Consider the following 24,022-nt stretch of genomic DNA (forward strand, 5'->3'; position numbering starts at 1 on the left):
GGGGATAATGGGGCTCAGTGGGGCTTAACGGGGGCTATGGGGGTCCATGGGGCTCAATGGGGGTCAGTGGGACTCAATGGGGGGCTATCGATGGCTACAGAGGGCTATGGGGGCTCAATGGGGGCTACGGGGCTCAAGGGGGTCAATGGGGCTCAGTGGGGCTCAATGGGGGGAGTGGGGGGTCAATAGGACTCAATGGGGGTCAATGGGGGGCTATCGGTCGCTACAGAGGGCTACGGGGGCTCAATGGGGGCTATGGGGATCAATGGGGCTCAATGGGGCTCAGTGGGGCTCAATGGGGCTTAATGGGATTCAATAGGGCTCAATGGGGGGGGTTAGGGAAGGAGTGGGGCTCAATGGGGCTCAATGGGGCTCAATGGGGGCTATGGGGAGTTATGGGGGCTCAATGAGGCTCAATGGGGTGAGTGGGGGCTCAATGGGGCTCAGTGGGGGCTATGGGGGTCAATGGGACTCAATGGGGCTCAATGGGGCTCAGTGGGGGTCTATGGGGGTCGATGGGCGCTATGGGGCTCAATGGGGCTCAATGGGGGTCAATTGGGGGGGGTTAGGGGGATAATGGGGCTCAGTGGGGGTCTATGGGGCTCAATGGGTGATGAAGTCGTCTGTGAGGTACGGGCGGAACTGGACCTCTGGAATAGGGATAAATGGGGGTCAGTGGGGGCTATGGGGCTCAGTGGGGCTCATTGGGGGCTAATGGAGGCAGATGGGAGGGTTAGGGGGTCAATGGGGCTCAATGGGGGTCAATGGGGCTCAATGGAGGTCAGTGAGGGGGGAGTAGGGCTCAATAGGGTCAATGGGGCTCAATGGGGCTCAACTGGGGGCTATGGGGAGTTATGGGGGCTCAATGGGGCTCAATGGGGTGAGTGGGGGCTCAATGGGGCTCAATGGGGGCTATGGGGCTCAATGGAGGTCAATGGGGCTCAATTGGGGGCTATGGAAGGTTATGGGAGCTCAATAGGGTTCAACTGGGGGCTATGGGGCTCAATGGGGTGGTTAGGGAAGGAATGGGGCTCACTGGGGGTCAATGGGACTCAATGGGGGTCAGTGGGACTCCATGGGGCTCAATGGGACTCAATGGGGCTCAATAGGGGCTACAGGGCTCTATGGGGCTCAGTGGGGCTCAATGGGGCTCAATTAAAGGCTATGGGGCTCTATGGGGCTCAGTGGGGTTCAATGGGGCTCAATTAGGGGCTATGGGGCTCAATGGGGCTCAATGGGGCTCAATGGGGGCTATGGGGGTCAATGGGGGGGGAGTGGGGCTCAATGGGGCTCAATGGGGTTTAATGGGGCACAATGGGTTTCAATGGGGTTTAATGGGGTTCAATGGGGCTCAATGGGGCTCAGTGGTGGGCTATGGGGCTCAATGGGGCTCAATGGGGCTCAATGGGGGCTATGGGGCTCTATGGGGCTCAATGGGGGTCAATAGGGCTCAATGGGGCTCAATGGGTGCTATGGGACTCAATGGGACTCAATGGGGTTCAAGGGGGGTTTAGGGGGTAATGGGGCTCAATGGGGTTCAATGGGGTTTAATGGGGTTCAGTGGGGTCAATGGGGCTCAGTGGTGGGCTATGGGGCTCAGTGGGGCTCAATGGGATCAATGGGGCTCAATGGGGTCTATGGAGCTCAATGCGGGCCCCCCTATAGGTGCCCCGCCATAGGAGCCCCCAGCCCCATAAGTCCCCCCAGCCCCATAAGTGTCCCCCCAGCCCCGTATACTTACCTGAGTATCCAACGTTCAGCCCCATAGATGCCCCCCACAGCTCCATAGATGCCCCCCCAGACCCATAAGTCCCCCCCAGCCCCATAAGTGACACCCCCTGCCCCATAGATGCCCCCCAGCCCCATAAGTACCCCCCCATTATACCTCTCAGCCCCATAGATGCCCCCCCCAGCCCCATAAGAACCCCCCAACCCCCAGTCCCATGAGACCCCCCCAGCCCCATGAGACCCCCCAGCCCCATAGGTCCCCCCAACCCCTTAAGTCCCCCCCAGCCCCATAAGTAACCCCCCATTATACCTCTCAGCCCCACAGATGCCCCCCCAGCCCCATATACCTACCTGAGTATCCAACGTTCAGCCCCATAAGTCCCCCCCCAGCCCCATAAGTGCCCCATAAGTGACCCTCCCAGCCCCATAGATGCCCCCCCAGCCCCATTAAGTACCCCTCCATTATACCTCTCAGCCCCATAGATGCCACCCCCAGCCCCATAGATGCCCCCCCAGCCCCATAAGTACCCCCTATTATACCTCTCAACCCCATAGATGCCCCCCCCCAGACCCATAGATGCCCCCTCAGCCCCATAACAACCCCCCAACCCCCAGCCCCACAGGAGCCCCCCCCCCCAGCCCCATAAAGGACCCCCCCAGCCCCATAGATGCCCCCCCAACCCTGTAAGTCCCCCGCATGATACCTCTCAGCCCCATAGATGCCCCTCCCAGCCCCATAAGTGACCCCCCAGCCCCATAAGTCCCCCCCAGCCCCATAAAGGACCCCCCCAGCCCCACAGATGCCCCCCCAACCCCATAAGTCCCCCGCATGATACCTCTCAGCCCCATAGATGCCCCTCCCAGCCCCATAAGTGACCCCCCAGCCCCATAAGTCCCCCCCAGCCCCATAAGTGACCCCCCCAGCCCCATAAGTGACCCCCCCAGCCCCATAAGTGACCCCCCCAGCCCCATAAGTCCCCCCCAGCCCCATAAGTGACCCCCAGCCCCATAAGTGACCCCCCCAGCCCCATAAGTGACCCCCCCAGCCCCATAAGTGACCCCCCAGCCCCATAAGTCCCCCCCAGCCCCATAAGTGACCCCCAGCCCCATAAGTGACCCCCCCAGCCCCATAAGTGACCCCCCAGCCCCATAAGTGACCCCCCAGCCCCATAAGTCCCCCCCAGCCCCATAAGTGACCCCCAGCCCCATAAGTGACCCCCCCAGCCCCATAAGTGACCCCCCCAGCCCCATAAGTGACCCCCCAGCCCCATAAGTGACCCCCCAGCCCCATAAGTCCCCCCCAGCCCCATAAGTGACCCCCCCAGCCCCATAAGTGACCCACCCAGCCCCATAAGTGCCCCACAAGTACCTGTGTATCCGATGTTCTCGTAGCTGAGCATGGTGAAGATGCTGCTGTAGAGCTGCATTTCTTTGTGTCGGTTCCGGTCCATTTCATCCAGAACCTCCAACAGTTCCCGACCCGTTTGGATCGGGTGGCTGCACTCAACCTCGTGGGCGCTCAGCTCATGGAATGGGCCCTGCCAAGGGCAGCCAATGCGCCGGTACCGGCACTGCGTCACCCTATAGGGAGTAATGGGACCCTATTGGACCCAATAGAACCCAATGGGACCCAATAGAACCCAATAGAACCCAATGGGACTCAATTGGATCCAATGGGACACAATGGAACCCAATGGGCCCTGCCAAGGGCAGCCAATGCGCCGGTACCGGCACTGCGTCACCCTATAGGGAGTAATGGGACCCTATTGGACCCTATAGAACCATATGGGACCCAATAGAACCCAATGGAACCCAATGGGCCCTGCCAAGGGCAGCCAATGCGCCGGTACCGGCACTGCGTCACCCTATAGAACCATATGGGACCCAATTGGACCCTATAGAACCATATGGGACCCAATAGAACCCAATGGAACCCAATGGGCCCTGCCAAGGGCAGCCAATGCGCCGGTACCGGCACTGCGTCACCCTATAGGGAGTAATGGGACCCGTTTGGACCCAATTGGACCCAATAGAACCTAAATGGACACAATAGAACCCAATGGAACCCAATGGGACTCAATAGAACCCAATGGGACCCAATGGAACCCAATGGGCCCTGCCAAGGGCAGCCAATGCGCCGGTACCGGCACTGCGTCACCCTATAGGGAGTAATGGGACCCTATTGGACCCTATTGGACCCAACAGAACCCAATTGGACCCAATGGGACTCAATGGGATCCAATGGGACTCAATGGAACCCAATGGGCCCTGCCAAGGGCAGCCAATGCGCCGGTACCGGCACTGCATCACCCTATAGGGAGTAATGGGACCCTATTGGACCCAACAGAACCCAATTGGACCCAATGGGACTCAATGGGATCCAATGGGACTCAATGGAACCCAATGGGCCCTGCCAAGGGCAGCCAATGCGCCGGTACCGGCACTGCGTCACCCTATAGGGAGTAATGGGACCCTATTGGACCCTATTGGACCCAACAGAACCCAATTGGACCCAATGGGACTCAATGGGATCCAATGGGACTCAATGGAACCCAATGGGCCCTGCCAAGGGCAGCCAATGCGCCGGTACCGGCACTGCGTCACCCTATAGGGAGTAATGGGACCCTATTGGACCCTATTGGACCCAACAGAACCCAATTGGACCCAATGGGACTCAATGGGATCCAATGGGACTCAATGGAACCCAATGGGCCCTGCCAAGGACAGCCAATGCGCCGGTACCGGCACTGCGTCACCCTATAGAACCATATGGGACCCAATTGGACCCTATAGAACCATATGGGACCCAATAGAACCCAATGGAACCCAATGGGCCCTGCCAAGGGCAGCCAATGCGCCGGTACCGGCACTACGTCACCCTATAGAACCATATGGGACCCAACTGGACTCAATAGAACCCAATGGGACCCAACAGAACCCAATGGAACCCAATGGGACTCAATGGGATCCAATGGGACCCAATGGGCCCTGCCAAGGGCAGCCAATGCGCCGGTACCGGCACTGCGTCACCCTATAGGGAGCAACAGAACCCAATTGGACCCAATTGGACCCTATAGAACCATATGGAACCCTATAGACATAATGGGACTCAAATGAACTCAATGGGACCCAACAGAACTCAATGGAACCCAACAGAACTCAATGGAACCCAATGGAACCCAATAGAACCATATGGGACCCAATTGGGCCCAATGGAACCCAATGGGACCCTATAGACACAATGGGACCCAATTGGACCCAATGGGACCCAATGGGACCCAATTGGACTCAACAGAACCCAATGGAACTCAATAGGACCCAACTGGACCCAATGGAAACCAATGGAGGCCAATGGGACCCAATGGGACCCAAGTGGACCCTATAGACATAATGGGACCCAATGGGACCCAATAGAACCCAATGGGACCCAATTGGACCCAACTGGACTCAATAGAACCCAATGGGACCCAATTGGACCCTATAGACATAATGGGACCCTATAGACATAATGGGTCTCAATAGAACCCAATGGGACCCAATGGGATGGTACTGGCACTGTTACCCTATAGACATCAATGGGACCCAATTGGACCCAATGGGACCCAATAGAACCCAATGGGACTCAATGGGATCCAATAGGACTCAATGGAACCCAATGGGCCCTGCCAAGGGCAGCCAATGCGCCGGTACCGGCACTGCGTCACCCTATAGGGAGTAATGGGACCCTATTGGACCCTATAGAACCATATGGAACCCAACTGGACCCAATAGAACCCAATGGAACCCAACTGGACCCTATAGACATAATGGGACCCAATTGGACCCAATGGGACTCAACAGAACCCAATAGAACCCAATGGGACTCAATGGGATCCAATGGGACCAAATGGGACCCAATGGGCCCTGCCAAGGGCAGCCAATGCACCGGTACCGGCACTGCGTCACCCTATAGATACAATGGGACCCAATTGGACCCAATAGAACCATATGGGACCCAATAGAACCCAATGGAACCCAATGGGCCCTGCCAAGGGCAGCCAATGCACCGGTGCCGGCACTGCGTCACCCTATAGGGAGTAATGGGAACCTAAAGAACCCAATTGGACCCTATAGAACCCAATGGAACCCAATGGGCCCTGCCAAGGGCAGCCAATGCGCCGGTACCGGCACTACGTCACCCTATAGAACCATATGGGACCCAACTGGACTCAATAGAACCCAATGGGACCCAACAGAACCCAATGGAACCCAATGGGACTCAATGGGATCCAATGGGACCCAATGGGCCCTGCCAAGGGCAGCCAATGCGCCGGTACCGGCACTGCGTCACCCTATAGGGAGTAATGGGACCCGTTTGGACCCAATTGGACCCAATAGAACCCAATAGAACCCAATGGGACCAAATGGGACCCTATAGACATAATGGGACCCAACTGGACCCAATGGAACCCAATGGGCCCTGCCAAGGGCAGCCAATGCGCCGGTACCGGCACTGCGTCACCCTATAGGGAGTAATGGGACCCTATTGGACCCTATTGGACCCAACAGAACCCAATTGGACCCAATGGGACTCAATGGGATCCAATGGGACCCAATGGGCCCTGCCAAGGGCAGCCAATGCGCCGGTACCGGCACTGCGTCACCCTATAGGGAGCAACAGAACCCAATTGGACCCAATTGGACCCTATAGAACCATATGGAACCTTATAGACATAATGGGACTCAAATGAACTCAATGGGAACCAACAGAACTCAATGGAACCCAACAGAACTCAATGGAACCCAATGGAACCCAATAGAACCATATGGGACCCAATTGGGCCCAATGGAACCCAATGGGACCCTATAGACACAATGGGACCCAATTGGACCCAATGGGACCCAATGGGACCCAATTGGACTCAACAGAACCCAATGGAACTCAATAGGACCCAACTGGACCCAATGGAAACCAATGGAGGCCAATGGGACCCAATGGGACCCAATTGGACCCTATAGACATAATGGGACCCAATGGGACCCAATAGAACCCAATGGGACCCAATTGGACCCAACTGGACTCAATAGAACCCAATGGGACCCAATTGGACCCTATAGACATAATGAGACCCTATAGACATAATGGGTCTCAATAGAACCCAATGGGACCCAATGGGATGGTACTGGCACTGTTACCCTATAGACATCAATGGGACCCAATGGGACCCAATGGGACCCAATAGAACCCAATGGGACTCAATGGGATCCAATAGGACTCAATGGAACCCAATGGGCCCTGCCAAGGGCAGCCAATGCGCCGGTACCGGCACTGCGTCACCCTATAGATACAATGGGACCCTATTGGACCCTATAGAACCATATGGAACCCAACTGGACCCAATAGAACCCAATGGAACCCAACTGGACCCTATAGACATAATGGGACCCAATTGGACCCAATGGGACTCAACAGAACCCAATAGAACCCAATGGGACTCAATGGGATCCAATGGGACCAAATGGGACCCAATGGGCCCTGCCAAGGGCAGCCAATGCGCCGGTACCGGCACTGCGTCACCCTATAGATACAATGGGACCCAATTGGACCCAATAGAACCATATGGGACCCAATAGAACCCAATGGAACCCAATGGGCCCTGCCAAGGGCAGCCAATGCACCGGTGCCGGCACTGCGTCACCCTATAGGGAGTAATGGGAACCTAAAGAACCCAATTGGACCCTATAGAACCCAATGGAACCCAATGGGCCCTGCCAAGGGCAGCCAATGCGCCGGTACCGGCACTACGTCACCCTATAGAACCATATGGGACCCAACTGGACTCAATAGAACCCAATGGGACCCAACAGAACCCAATGGAACCCAATGGGACTCAATGGGATCCAATGGGACCCAATGGGCCCTGCCAAGGGCAGCCAATGCGCCGGTACCGGCACTGCGTCACCCTATAGGGAGTAATGGGACCCGTTTGGACCCAATTGGACCCAATAGAACCCAATAGAACCCAATGGGACCAAATGGGACCCTATAGACATAATGGGACCCAACTGGACCCAATGGAACCCAATGGGCCCTGCCAAGGGCAGCCAATGCGCCGGTACCGGCACTGCGTCACCCTATAGGGAGTAATGGGACCCTATTGGACCCTATTGGACCCAACAGAACCCAATTGGACCCAATGGGACTCAATGGGATCCAATGGGACCCAATGGGCCCTGCCAAGGGCAGCCAATGCGCCGGTACCGGCACTGCGTCACCCTATAGGGAGCAACAGAACCCAATTGGACCCAATTGGACCCTATAGAACCATATGGAACCTTATAGACATAATGGGACTCAAATGAACTCAATGGGAACCAACAGAACTCAATGGAACCCAACAGAACTCAATGGAACCCAATGGAACCCAATAGAACCATATGGGACCCAATTGGGCCCAATGGAACCCAATGGGACCCTATAGACACAATGGGACCCAATTGGACCCAATGGGACCCAATGGGACCCAATTGGACTCAACAGAACCCAATGGAACTCAATAGGACCCAACTGGACCCAATGGAAACCAATGGAGGCCAATGGGACCCAATGGGACCCAATTGGACCCTATAGACATAATGGGACCCAATGGGACCCAATAGAACCCAATGGGACCCAATTGGACCCAACTGGACTCAATAGAACCCAATGGGACCCAATTGGACCCTATAGACATAATGAGACCCTATAGACATAATGGGTCTCAATAGAACCCAATGGGACCCAATGGGATGGTACTGGCACTGTTACCCTATAGACATCAATGGGACCCAATGGGACCCAATGGGACCCAATAGAACCCAATGGGACTCAATGGGATCCAATAGGACTCAATGGAACCCAATGGGCCCTGCCAAGGGCAGCCAATGCGCCGGTACCGGCACTGCGTCACCCTATAGATACAATGGGACCCTATTGGACCCTATAGAACCATATGGAACCCAACTGGACCCAATAGAACCCAATGGAACCCAACTGGACCCTATAGACATAATGGGACCCAATTGGACCCAATGGGACTCAACAGAACCCAATAGAACCCAATGGGACTCAATGGGATCCAATGGGACCAAATGGGACCCAATGGGCCCTGCCAAGGGCAGCCAATGCGCCGGTACCGGCACTGCGTCACCCTATAGATACAATGGGACCATATTGGACCCAATAGAACCATATGGGACCCAATAGAACCCAATGGAACCCAATGGGCCCTGCCAAGGGCAGCCAATGCGCCAGTGCCGGCACTGCGTCACCCTAGAGATACAATGGGACCATATTGGACCCTATAGAACCATATGGGACCCAATAGAACCCAATGGGACTCAATAGAACCCAATGGGACCCAACTGGACTCAATAGAACCCAATGGGACCCAATCGGACCCTATAGACATAATGGGACCCAATGGAACCCAATGGGCCCTGCCAAGGGCAGCCAATGCACCGGTACCGGCACTGCGTCACCCTATAGGGAGTAATGGGACCCTATTGGACCCAATTGGACCCAATAGAACCTAAATGGACACAATAGAACCCAATGGAACCCAATGGGACTCAATAGAACCCAATGGGACCCAATGGAACCCAATGGGCCCTGCCAAGGGCAGCCAATGCGCCTTTACCGGCACTGCGTCACCCTAGAGATATAATGGGACCCAATTGGACCCTATAGAACCCAACTGGACTCAATAGAACCCAAAGGGACCCAATAGAACCCAATGAACTCAATGGAACCCTATAGATATAATGGGACCCAATTGGACCCAATAGAACCCAATGGGACCCAATGGGACGGTACTGGCACTGTGTTACCCTATAGATATCAATGGGACCCAATTGGACCCTATAGAACCCAATGGAACCCAATGGAACCCAACTGGACCCAATAGAACCCAATGAGACCCAACAGACATAATGGGAACCAATTGGACCCAATAGAACCCAATGGGACACAATAGAACCCAATGGGATGGTACCAGCGCTGTGTTACCCTATAGACATCAATGGGACCCAATTGGACTCAATAGGATCCAATGGAACCCAATTGGACCCAATGGAACCCAAAGGGATCCAATTGGACCCTATAGACATAATGGGACCCAACTGGACCCAATAGGAGCCAATGGAACCCAATAGGACACAGTGGAACCCAATGGAACCCAATGGAACCCAATGGGATCCAACGGGACTCAATGGAATCCAATGGGACCCAATTGGATTCAATGGAACCCAATGGACCCAAATGGATTCAATGGAACCCAATGGACCCAATGCAGCAATAATGGAACCCAATGGGAATCCAATGGGATTTAAAGGGTTAATATGGGAACCCAAAGCGACCCCATATAATGACCCCATACACTGACCCCATACACTGACCCCATACAATGACCCCATACACTGACCCCATATAATGACCCCATACACTGACCCCACATAATGACCCCATATAATGACCCCATACACTGACCCCATATAATGACCCCATATACTGACCCCATACACTGACCCCATATAATGACCCCATACACTGACCCCATATAATGACCCCATATAATGACCCCATATAATGACCCCATACACTGACCCCATATAATGACCCCATATAATGACCTCATATAATGACCCCATATAATGACCCCATACACTGACCCCATATAATGACCCCATATAATGACCTCATACACTGACCCCATACACTGACCCCATATAATGACCCCATACAATGACCCCATACAATGACCCCATATAATGACCCCATATAATGACCCCATATAATGACCCCATACACTGACCCCATATAATGACCCCATATAATGACCCCATATAATGACCCCATACACTGACCCCATACACTGACCCCATATAATGACCCCATACAATGACCCCATATAATGACCCCATACACTGACCCCATATGACCCCATATAATGACCCCATATAATGACCCCATACACTGACCCCATACAATGACCCCATATAATGACCCCATACACTGACCCCATACAATGACCCTATATAATGACCCCATACAATGACCCCATATAATGACCCCATACACTGACCCCATATTATGACCCCATATAATGACCCCATATAATGACCCCATACACTGACCCCATATAATGACCCCATACACTGACCCCATATAATGACCCCATACAATGACCCCATATAATGACCCCATACACTGACCCCATATTATGACCCCATATAATGACCCCATACAATGACCCCATATAATGACCCCATACACTGACCCCATATAATGACCCCATATAATGACCCCATATAATGACCCCATACACTGACCCCATACACTGACCCCATATAATGACCCCATACACTGACCCCGTATAATGACCCCATATAATGACCCCATACACTGACCCCATACACTGACCCTATATAATGACCCCATATAATGACCCCATACACTGACCCCATATTATGACCCCATATAATGACCCCATACAATGACCCCATATAATGACCCCATATAATGACCCCATACACTGACCCCATATAATGACCCCATACACTGACCCCATATAATGACCCCATACACTGACCCCATATAATGACCCCATATAATGACCCCATACATTGACCCCATACACTGACCCCATATAATGACCCCATACACTGACCCCATACACTGACCCCATACACTGACCCCATACAATGACCCCATATAATGACCCCATACACTGACCCCATATAGTGACCCCATATAATGACCCCATATACTGACCCCATATAATGACCCCATATAATGACCCCATACACTGACCCCATATTATGACCCCATATAATGACCCCATATAATGACCCCATACACTGACCCCATATAATGACCCCATATAATGACCCCATATAATGACCCCATACACTGACCCCATATAATGACCCCATATAATGACCCCATACACTGACCCCATATAATGACCCCATATAATGACCCCATACACTGACCCCATACACTGACCCCATATACTGACTCCATATAATGACCCCATATAATGACCCCATATAATGACCCCATACACTGACCCCATACACTGACCCCATATACTGACTCCATATACTGACCCCATATAATGACCCCATATAATGACCCCATATAATGACCCCATACACTGACCCCATACACTGACCCCATATACTGACTCCATATAATGACCCCATATAATGACCCCATACACTGACCCCATATAATGACTCCATACACTGACCCCATATAATGACCCCATATAATGACCCCATACACTGACCCCATATAATGACCCCATATAATGACCCCATATAATGACCCCATACACTGACCCCATACACTGACCCCATATACTGACTCCATATACTGACCCCATATAATGACCCCATATAATGACCCCATATAATGACCCCATACACTGACCCCATATAATGACCCCATATACTGACCCCATATACTGACCCCATATAATGACCCCATAAAATGACTCCTCAACGCAATATGCCCCCCTCTAACCCCATATACCCCTCTATAAACCGCATTACTCCCCCACAGACCCCCAGTACCACCCTATAGACCCCCATTACCACCCCATAGACCCTCATTACCACCCTATAGACCCCCATAGACCCCCATTACCACCCCATAGACCCTCATTACCACCCTATAGACCCCCATAGACCCCCATTACCCCCTATATCCCCCCCATACCCACCTATATCCTCCATAGACCCCCATTACCACCACATAGACCCCCATAGACCCCCATTACCACCAAATAGACCCCCATAGACCCCCATTACCACCACATAGACCCCCATAGACCCCCATTACCACCACATAGACCCCCATAGACCCCCATTAGCAACCCATAGACCCCATAGACCCCCATACCCTACCTATACCCCCCCATAGACCTTCATCACCATCCCATTGACCCCCACATACCCCCCTATACCCCCCTATACCCCCTCATAGACCCCATATACCCCCCTATGAACCTCATAGACCCCCATAGACTCCCATTACCACCCCATAGACCCCCATATCCCCCCATTCCCTACCTATACTCTCTCATAGACCCCCATTACTACCACATAGGTCCTCATATACCCCCATTACCACCCCACAGACCCCCATAGAGCCCCATTAACACTCCATAGACCCCATAGACCCCCTATACCCTCCCTATACCCCCCTATAGACCCCGTATACCCCCCTATAAACCTCATAGCCACCCCATAGACCCCATATTCCCTCATATACCCCCCCATAAACAACATAGACACCCCATATACCCCCATAGACCCCCTATACCCCCCTATAGACCCCCATTACCACCCCATAGACCCCCATTACCACCCCATATCCCCCCATACCTATCCTGACACTCGTTGCTCTGGTGCCGGTGCAGCTGTGCCCTTGGGAACATCCTCATGCAATAGGGGCACTGTCCCCATAGACCCCATAGACCCCCATTACCACCTCATAGACCCCCATTACCAACCCATAGACCCCCATTACCACCCCATAGACCCTCATTACCACACTATAGACCCCCATAGACCCCCATTACCACCCCATATCCCCCCTATTTACCCACCTATCCTGACACTCGTTGCTCTGGTGCCGGTGCAGCTGTGCCCTTGGGAACATCCTCATGCAGTGCGGGCACTCAGCCGGCAGCTCGCTGACCAACTATATACCCCATAGACCCCATAGACCCCATAGAGCCCCATAGAGCCCCATAACCACCACATAGACCTCCATTACCACACTATAGACCCCCATAGACCCCCATTACCACCACATAGACCCCCATAGACCCCCATTACCACCCCATAGACCCCATATACCCCCCTATGAGCCTCACAGACCCCCATAGACCCCCATAGACCCTCATTACCACCCCATAGACCCCATAGACTGCCATACCCTACCTATAGCCCTCCATAGACTCCCATTACCACCCCATAGACCCCCATGACCCCCCATATCCTCATCTATAAACCCCATATCCCCCCTATTTACCCACCTATCCTGACACTCGTTGCTCTGGTGCCGGTGCAGCTGTGCCCTTGGGAACATCCTCATGCAGTGGGGGCACTCAGCCGGCAGCTCGCTGACCGCCTTCTCCACGGCCAGGTTCCTGCAGCACAGGCTCTTGCTGATCTCGCAGCGGCAGTTGGGACACGTCGCCTGCTCCTCTTTGAGCCGCCCGTCGGCCAAGAGGTGGATGAAGCACCCGGCGCACATCAGGTGGCCATTGGTGCACTGAAAAGAGGAAGGTTGGAACCATTATTAAGCTGCCAGGACCTTTCCTACACAGCCCTATTGAGTCTATAGGCCTGTGAGCTGCCAGGACCTTTCCAACCCAACCCTATTGAGTTTATAGGTCACTATGAGCTGCCAGGACCTTCCCAACCCAACCCTATTGAGTTTATAGGTCTATAAGCTGCAAGGACCTGTGAGCTGCCAGGACCTTTCCAACCCTATAGAGTCTATGGGTCACTATGAGCTGCCAGGACCTTCCCAACCCAACCCCATTGAGTATATGAGTCTATGACCTTCAAGGACCTGTGAGCTGCCAGGTCCTCATTGTGAGCTGCCAGGACCTTCCCAACCCAACCCTATAGGGGCTGCAGGTCTATGACCTGCAAGGACCTCATTGTGAGCTGCCAGGACCTTCCCAACCCAACCCTATTGAGTTTATAGGTGTGTGAGCTGCACGGACCCGTCTGTGAGCTGCCAGGACCTTTCCAACCCAACCCTATTGAGTCTATGGGTCTATGAGCTGCCAGGATCTCATTGTGAGCTGCCAGGACCTGTCTGTGAGCTGCCAGGACCTTTCCAACCCAACCCTATTGAGTCTATGGGTCTATGAGCTGCCAGGACCTTTCCAAGAGGCGCCCAGCGCACATCAGGTGTCCATTGGTGCACTAAAAAGAGGAAGGTTGGAACCATTATTAAGCTGCCAGGACCTTTCCTACACAGCCCTATTGAGTCTATAGGCCTGTGAGCTGCCAGGACCTTTCCAACCCAACCCTATTGAGTTTATAGGTCACTATGAGCTGTCAGGACCTTCCCAACCCAACCCAACCCAACCCTATTGAGTCTATGGGTCTGTGAGCTGCCAGGACCTTTCCAACCCCAACCCTATTGAGTCTATGGGTCTGTGAGCTGCCAGGACCTTCCTAACCCAACCCTATAGGGGCTGCAGGTCTATGACCTGCAAGGACCCGTCTATGAGCTGCCAGGACCTTCCCAACCCAACCCAATCCAACCCAACCCTATTGAGTCTATGGGTCACTATAAGCTGCCAGGACCTTCCCAACCCAACCCTATTGAGTCTATGGGTCTGTGAGCTGCCAGGACCTTCCCAACCCAACCCAATCCAACCCAACCCTATAGAGTCTATGGGTCTATGACCTGCATTATTAAGCTGCCAGGACCTTTCCAACACAGCTCTATTGAGTTTATGGGTCTATGATCTGCAAGGACCTGTCTATAAGACATGGAGATCAGCTTTGAGCTGCCAGGACCTTTCCAACCCAACCCTGTTGGGTCTATGGGTCTATGAGCTGCCAGGACCACATTGTGAGCTGCCAGGACCTTTCCAACCCAACCCTATTGAGTCTATAGGCCTGTGAGCTGCAAGGACCCGTCTGTGAGCTGCCAGGACCTTCCCAACCCAACCTAATCCAACCCAACCCTATAGAGTCTATGGGTCACTATGAGCTGACAGGATCTCATTGTGAGCTGCCAGGACCTTATTGTGAGCTGCCAGGACCTTTCCAACCCAGCCCTATTGAGTTTATGGGACTATGAGCTGCCAGGACCTGTCTATAAGAGATGGAGAGAAGTTTTGAGCTGCCAGGACCTTCCCAACCCAACCCAACCCTATTGAGTCTATGGGTCTGTGAGCTGCCAGGACCTTTCCAACCCAACCCAACCCAACCCTATTGAGTCTATGGGTCTATGACCTGCACTATTGAGCTGCCAGGACCTTTCCTACACAACCCTATTGAGTCTATGGGTCTGTGAGCTGCCAGGACCTTCCCAACACAACCCAACCCAACCCTATTGAGTCTATAGGTCTATAAGCTGCAAGGACCTGTGAGCTGCCAGGACCTTTCCAACCCTATAGAGTCTATGGGTCACTATGAGCTGCCAGGACCTTTCCAACCCAACCCTATTGAGTATATGAGTCTATGACCTTCAAGGACCTGTGAGCTTCCAGGTCCTCATTGTGAGCTGCCAGGACCTTCCCAACCCAACCCTATAGGGGCTGCAGGTCTATGACCTGCAAGGACCTCATTGTGAGCTGCCAGGACCTTCCCAACCCAACCCTATTGAGTTTATAGGTGTGTGAGCTGCACGGACCCGTCTGTGAGCTGCCAGGACCTTTCCAACCCAACCCTATTGAGTCTATGGGTCTATGAGCTGCCAGGATCTCATTGTGAGCTGCCAGGACCTGTCTGTGAGCTGCCAGGACCTTTCCAACCCAACCCTATTGAGTCTATGGGTCTATGAGCTGCCAGGATCTCATTGTGAGCTGCCAGGACCTGTCTGTGAGCTGCCAGGACCTTTCCAACCCAACCCTATTGAGTCTATAGGTCTATGAGCTGCCAGGACCTTTCCAACCCAACCCTATTGAGTTCCGAGGTGTGTGACCTGCAAGGACCTGCCCATGACCTGTAAGGACCTTTCCAACCCAACCCTATAGAGTCTATGGGTCACTATGAGCTGCCAAGACCTTTCCAACCCAAACCTATTGAGTTTATAGGTGTGTGAGCTGCAAGGACCTGTGACCTGCCAGGACCTGGGAGGGATGGCTGAGATGGGTTGGGAATGGGAGAGCTGCAAGGACCCGTCTATGAGCTGCCAGGACCTTCCCAACCCAACCCTATTGAGTCTATAGGTCACTATGAGCTGCCAGGACCTTCCCAACCCAACCCTATAGGGGCTGCAGGTCTATGACCTGCAAGGACCTGTGAGCTGCCAGGACCTTCCCAACCCAACCCTATAGAGCTGACAGCCCTCTGAGCTGCCAGGACCTTTCCAACCCAACCCTATTGAGTCTATGGGTCTGTGAGCTGCCAGGACCTTCCCAACCCAACCCTATTGAGTCTATATGACCTTCTAGCACCTTTCCAACCCAACCCTATAGAGTCTATAGGACTGTGAGCTGCCAGGACCTTTCCAACCCAACCCTATTGAGTCTATGAGTCACTATGAGCTGCCAGGACCTTCCCAACCCAACCCTATTGAGTCTATGGGTCTATGAGCTACAAGGACCTTACTGTAACCTTCCAGGACCTTTCCAACCCAACCCTATTGAGTCTATAGGTCACTATGAGCTGCCAGGACCTTTCCAACCCAACCCTATAGGGGCTGCAGGTCTATGAGTTGCAAAGACCCGTCTGTGAGCTGCCAGGACCTTTCCAACCCAACCCATGCATCATTTAGCTGCCAGGACCTTTCCAACCCAACCCAATAGAGTCTATAGGGAGATATATAGGGGATATAGTCCCCTTTAAGGACCCTATGACCCTATATAGGGGCTGTGGCCCCTTTAAGGACCCTATGACCCTATATAGGGGATATAGTCCCCTTTAAGGACCCTATGACCCTATATAGGGGCTGTGGCTCCTTTAAGGACCCTATGACCCTATATAGGGGATATAGTCCCCTTTAAGGACCCTATGACCCTATATAGGGGATATAGTCCCCTTTAAGGACCCTATGACCCTATATAGGGGCTGTGGCTCCTTTAAGGACCCTATGACCCTATATAGGGGCTGTGGCTCCTTTAAGGACCCTATGACCCTATATAGGGGATATAGTCCCCTTTAAGGACCCTATGACCCTATATAGGGGCTGTGACCCCTTTAAGGACCCTATGACCCTATATAGGGGCTGTGGCTCCTTTAAGGACCCTATGACCCTATATAGGGGCTGTGGCCCCTTTAAGGACCCTATGACCCTATATAGGGGATATAGTCCCCTTTAAGGACCCTATGACCCTATATAGGGGCTGTGGCCCCTTTAAGGACCCTATGACCCTATATAGGGGCTGTGACCCCTTTAAGGACCCTATGACCCTATATAGGGGATATAGTCCCCTTTAAGGACCCTATGACCCTATATAGGGGCTGTGGCCCCTTTAAGGACCCTATGACCCTATATAGGGGATATAGTCCCCTTTAAGGACCCTATGACCCTATATAGGGGATATAGTCCCCTTTAAGGACCCTATGACCCTATATAGGGGATATAGTCCCCTTTAAGGACCCTATGACCCTATATAGGGGATATAGTCCCCTTTAAGGACCCTATGACCCTATATAGGGGCTGTGGCTCCTTTAAGGACCCTATGACCCTATATAGGGGATATAGTCCCCTTTAAGGACCCTATGACCCTATATAGGGGATATAGTCCCCTTTAAGGACCCTATGACCCTATATAGGGGCTGTGGCTCCTTTAAGGACCCTATGACCCTATATAGGGGCTGTGGCTCCTTTAAGGACCCTATGACCCTATATAGGGGATATAGTCCCCTTTAAGGACCCTATGACCCTATATAGGGGCTGTGACCCCTTTAAGGACCCTATGACCCTATATAGGGGCTGTGGCTCCTTTAAGGACCCTATGACCCTATATAGGGGCTGTGGCCCCTTTAAGGACCCTATGACCCTATATAGGGGCTGTGGCCCCTTTAAGGACCCTATGACCCTATATAGGGGATATAGTCCCCTTTAAGGACCCTATGACCCTATATAGGGGCTGTGGCCCCTTTAAGGACCCTATGACCCTATATAGGGGCTGTGGCCCCTTTAAGGACCCTATGACCCTAGGATACTATAGAGCCCATAGAACCCTATAGGAGCCCCATAGGACACAACAGGGGTCCCATAGGATATAACAGGGGTCTCATAGAACACAATGGGGGTCCCATAGGATATAATGGGGGGGGGTCCCATAGGATATAATGGGGCCCATAGAACATAATGGGGGTCCCATAGAACACAATGGGGGGGGTGTCAGTCCCATAGGACCCTATAGGGGAGGTCCCATAGAACATAATGGGGGTCCCATAGAACACAATGGGGGGGGTGTCAGTCCCATAGGACCCTATAGGGGAGGTCCCATAGAACATAATGGGGGTCCCATAGAACACAATGGGGCCTATAGTATATAACAGGGGGGGGTCCCATAGGATACAATGGAGCCCATAGAACACAATGGGGGTCCCACAGGATATAATGGGGGTCCCATAGACTACAATAGGGGTCCCATAGGATATAACAGGGATCCCATAGAATCCTATAGGGGTCCCATAGGACACAATGGGGGTCCTATAGGATACTATAGGGGTGGGGTGGGTCCCATATAACCCCAGGGGGGTCCCATAGAACATAATGGGGGTCCCATAGGATATAATGGGGGTCCCATAGAACATAATGGGGGTCCCATAGGATATAATGGGGGTCCCATAGGATACTATGGAGCCCATAGAACATAATGGGGGTCCCATAGGATATAATGGAGCCCACAGAACACAATGGGGGTCTCATAGGATACTATAGGGGAGGAGTCCCATATATGGTATTGGGCTCCCATAGGATATAACAGGGGTCCCATAGAACCCTATAGGGGCCCCATAGACCACAATGGGGGTCCCGTAGGATATAACAAGGGTCCCACAGAACCCAATAGGGGTCCCACAGGATACTATGGAGCCCATAGAACACAATGGGGGTCCCGTAGGATATAATGGGGGTCCCATAGGATACTATAGGGGTCCCATTGAACATAATGCAGTCCCATAGGATACTATGGAGCCCACAGAACACAATGGGGGTCCCATAGGATATAACGGGGGTCCCATAGGATACTATAGGGGTCCCATTGAACATAATGCAGTCCCATAGGATACTAAGGAGCCCATAGAACATAATGGGGGTCCCATAGACTATAACGGGGGTCCCATAGAACCCTATAGGGGTCCCATAGGATAATATAGAGGGGGGGCCCCATAGGATACTATAGAACCTATACAACATAATGGGGGTCCCATAGGATACAATGGAGCCCATAGACTATAATGGGGGTCCCATAGGATACAATGGAGCCCATAGAACATAATAGGGGTCCCATAGGCTATAATGGGGGTCCCATAGGATAGTATGGAGCCCATAGAACACAATGGGGGTCCCATAGGATGCTATAGGGTGGGGGGTCCCATAGAACACAATGGGTTGGGGGTCCCATAGGATATAATGGGGGTCCCATAGACCACAATGGGGGTCCCATAGGATAGTATAGAGGGGGTCAGTCCCATAGAACTCTATAGGGGAGGTCCCATAGGATATAATGGGGGTCCCATAGACTATAACAGGGGTCCCATAGGATATAATAGAAGTCCCATAGGATATAACAGGGGTCCCATAGAAAACAATGGGGGTCCCATAGAACCCTATTGGGGTCCCATAGGGTATAATAGAGGTCCCATAGGCTATAACGGGGGTCCCATAGGATACAATGGAGCCCATACGACATAATGGGGGTCCCATAGGATATAATGGGGTCCCATAGAACCTTATAGGGTACCATAGGATATAATGGGGGGGTCCCATAGGATATAATGGGGGTCCCATAGAACATAATGGGAGTCCCATAGAACCCTATAGGGGTCCCATAGGATATAATAGGGGTCCCATAGGATACTATGGAGCCCATAGAACATAATAGGGGTCCCATAGAACACAATGGGGGCCCCATATGACACAATGGGGGTCCCATAGGATACAACAGGGGTCCCATAGGATATAATAGGGGTCCCATAGAACCCTATAGGAGGGGTCCCATAGGCTATAACGTGGGTCCCATAGAACCCTATAGGGATCCCATAGGATATAATGGGGGTCCCATAGAAAACAATGGGGGTCCCATAGGATATAGTAGAAGTCCCATAGGATACTATAGGGGTCCCATAGGATATAATGGGGTCCCATAGGATATAATGGCGGTCCCATAGAACATAATGGGGGTCCCATAGGATATAATGGGGGTCCCATAGACCACAGTGGGGGTCCCATAGGATATAATGGGGCCCATAGAACCCTACAGGGGTCCCATAGGATACAATAGGGGTCCCATAGGATATAATAGGGGTCCCATAGGATATAATGGGGGTCCCGTATTACCCTATAGGGGTCCCATAGAACACAATGGGGGTCCCATAGGATATAATGGGGTCCATAGGATATAATAGGGGTCCCATAGTATATAACAGGGGGAGTCCCATAGTATACAATGGAGCCCATAGAACCCTATAGGGGTCCCATAGGGTATAATAGAGGTCCCATAGGATACAATGGGGGCCCCATACGATACAATGGAGCCCATAGAACATAATAGGGGTCCCATAGGACACAATGGGGGTCCCATAGGATATATTGGGGTCCCATAGGATACAATGGGGGTCCCATAGGATACAATGGGGGTCCCATACGATATAATGGGGTCCCATAGGATATAATAGGGTCTCATAGGATATAATGGGGTCCCATAGGATATAATGGGGCTCCCAAAGGATATAATAGAAGTCCCATAGGATATAATGGGGTCCCTTAGGATATAATGGTGTCGCATAGGATATAATGGGGTCCCATAGGATATAATGGAGGTCCCATAGGATATAATGGGGCTCCCAAAGGATATAATAGAAGTCCCATAGGATATAATGGGGTCCCTTAGGATATAATGGTGTCGCATAGGATATAATGGGGTCCCATAGGATATAATGGAGGTCCCATAGGATATAATGGAGGTCCCATAGGATATAATGGGGCTCCCAAAGGATATAATAGAAGTCCCATAGGATATAATGGGGTCCCTTAGGATATAATGGTGTCGCATAGGATATAATGGGGTCCCTTAGGATATAATGGTGTCGCACAGGATATAATGGGGGTCCCATAAAACACAATGGGGGTCCCATAGGATATAATGCAGGCCCCATAGGATACTATGGTATAGGGGTCCCATAGGATACAATAGGGGTCCCATAGGATACTACAGGGGTCCCATAGGATACAATAGGGGTCCCATAGGATATAATAGGGGTCCCGTGGGATACAATGGGGGTCCCATAGGATACAATAGAAGTCCCATAGGATACAATAGGGGTCCCATAGAACATAATGGGGGTCCCATAAGATATAATGGGGGTCCCATAGGATACTACAGGGGTCCCATAGGCTATAATAGAAATCCCATATAACCCAATGGGGGTCCCCGTTCCCTTACCTGATACACGGCAGCCTTGGGCAGGTCGAGGCACACCGTACAGCACAGCATAGAACATAATAGGGGTCCCATAGGATATAATGGGGTCCCATAGGATACTATAGAGGGGGGGTCCCATAGAACCCAATGGGTTGGGGGTCCCATAGGATCCTATAGGGTGAGGGTCCCATAGGATATAATGGGGGTCCCATAGAACACAATAGGGGTCCCATAGGATATAATGGGGTCCCATAGGCTATAATGGGGGTCCCATAGGATATAACAGGGGTCCCATAGGATACTATAGGGAGGGGGGTCCCATAGGATACTATGGAGCCCATAGAACACAATGGGGGCCCATAGGACACAATAGGGGTCCCATAGAACACAATGGGGGTCCCATAGGATACAATGGAGCCCATATAACCCTATAGGGGTCTCATAGAGTATAATAGAAGTCCCATAGAACCCTATAGGGGTCCCATAGGGTATAATAGAGGTCCCATAGAACATAATGGGGGTCCCATAGACTATAACAGGGGTCCCATAGGATATAATAGGATCCCATAGGATATAATGGGGAGCCCATAGAACCCTATAGGGGCCCCATAGGATACAATGGAGCCCATAGAGCATAATGGGGGTCCCATAGGATATAATGGGGGTCCCATAGGATACTATAGGGGTCCCATAGGATATAATAGGGCCTCATAGGATATAATGGGGGTCCCATAGGATACTATGGAGCCCATAGGACACAATGGGGGTTCCATAGGATATAATGGTGGTCCCATAGGATATAATAGAAGTCCCATAGGATATAATGGGGTCCCATAGGATACAATGGAGCCCATAGAACCCCATAGGATATAATAGAAGTCCCATAGAACCCAATGGGGTCTTCTTACCTGATACACGGCGGCCTTGGGCAGGTCGAGGCACACCGTACAGCACAGCATAGAACATAATAGGGGTCCCATAGGATATAATGGGGTCCCATAGGATACTATAGAGGGGGGGTCCCATAGAACCCAATGGGTTGGGGGTCCCATAGGATATAATGGGGGTCCCATAGGATATAATAGGACCCATAGAACATAATGGGGGTCCCATAGGATATAATGGGGGTCCCATAGGATATAATAGGACCCATAGAACATAATGGGGGTCCCATAGGATATAATGGGGTCCCATAGGATATAATAGGGGTCCCATAGGATACAATAGGGTCCCATAGAACCTTATAGGGTCCCATAGAATATAACGGGGGTCTCCCCGTTCCCTTACCTGATACACGGCGGCCTTGGGCAGGTCGAGGCACACCGTACAGCACAGCATAGAACATAATAGGGGTCCCATAGGATATAATGGGGGTCCCATAGGATATAATAGGGCCCATAGAACACAATAGGGGTCCCATAGGATACAATAGGGGTCCCATAGGCTATAATAGAAGTCCCATAGAATATAACGGGGGTCTCCCGGTTCCCTTACCTGATACACGGCGGCCTTGGGCAGGTCGAGGCACACGGTACAGCACAGCACCGACTGCAGCCGCTCTTCCAACCTTCCGCCGCCCCCCTCCGTTCCACCCCCCCCCCCTCCCGCCCCCCCCCCAACACCGGAACTCCCCCCACCCCCCCCACCCCCCCCACTTCCGGTCCCGGCGGCTCTTAAACGTTTCTTGGGGGGGGCGTCGCTTTCGGTTCCGGTTTCGATCGAGTGAGATGATGATGATGATGATGATGATGAACGAACGTTATTTCCGGGAACATCTTCCGGGTCAACCGGAACCGGAACTTGTTGTTGTTGTTGTTGTTGGGATGATGTAACCGAACCGGCTCCGGTTTCATCGGTCGCCGACATCTCCCCTTCCTTCCCCCTTCTCCCCTTTACTACGACTAGGCCGCTATTGCGCCGCCATCTTGGATGCGAGACGCTTCCGGTTTCCGGATGGGGTTTGGACCAAT

General features: G+C 52.3%; 1 protein-coding gene across 6 annotated transcripts in view; it reads right to left on the reverse strand.

Annotated features, from left to right (window-relative positions):
• Positions 1-24,022, reverse strand: part of ZFTRAF1 (zinc finger TRAF-type and ring finger containing 1) — a 29,628-nt gene extending 5,606 nt beyond the window's left edge. Inside the window, exons 1-4 of one of the 6 annotated variants that reach the window (XM_085533087.1) lie at positions 23,547-24,022; positions 13,794-14,032; positions 3,098-3,309; positions 589-650 (exon numbers count right to left, since the gene is read on the reverse strand). In XM_085533087.1, coding sequence (XP_085389213.1) covers positions 604-650; positions 3,098-3,309; positions 13,794-14,032; positions 23,547-23,918 — 870 coding nt within the window. In that variant the 5' untranslated portion in view covers positions 23,919-24,022 and the 3' untranslated portion in view covers positions 589-603. Of the gene's footprint in view, positions 1-588; positions 651-3,097; positions 3,310-13,361; positions 13,474-13,793; positions 14,033-22,073; positions 22,941-22,960; positions 23,520-23,546 lie in introns of those variants that run through there. The other 5 variants (XM_085533083.1, XM_085533084.1, XM_085533085.1 and 2 more) reach the window with 5 other exon arrangements.

Source organism: Coturnix japonica, unplaced genomic scaffold (assembly GCF_054131305.1).
Source record: "Coturnix japonica strain WE unplaced genomic scaffold, WE-NBRP24 Scf054, whole genome shotgun sequence".
NCBI lineage: Eukaryota > Metazoa > Chordata > Aves > Galliformes > Phasianidae > Coturnix > Coturnix japonica.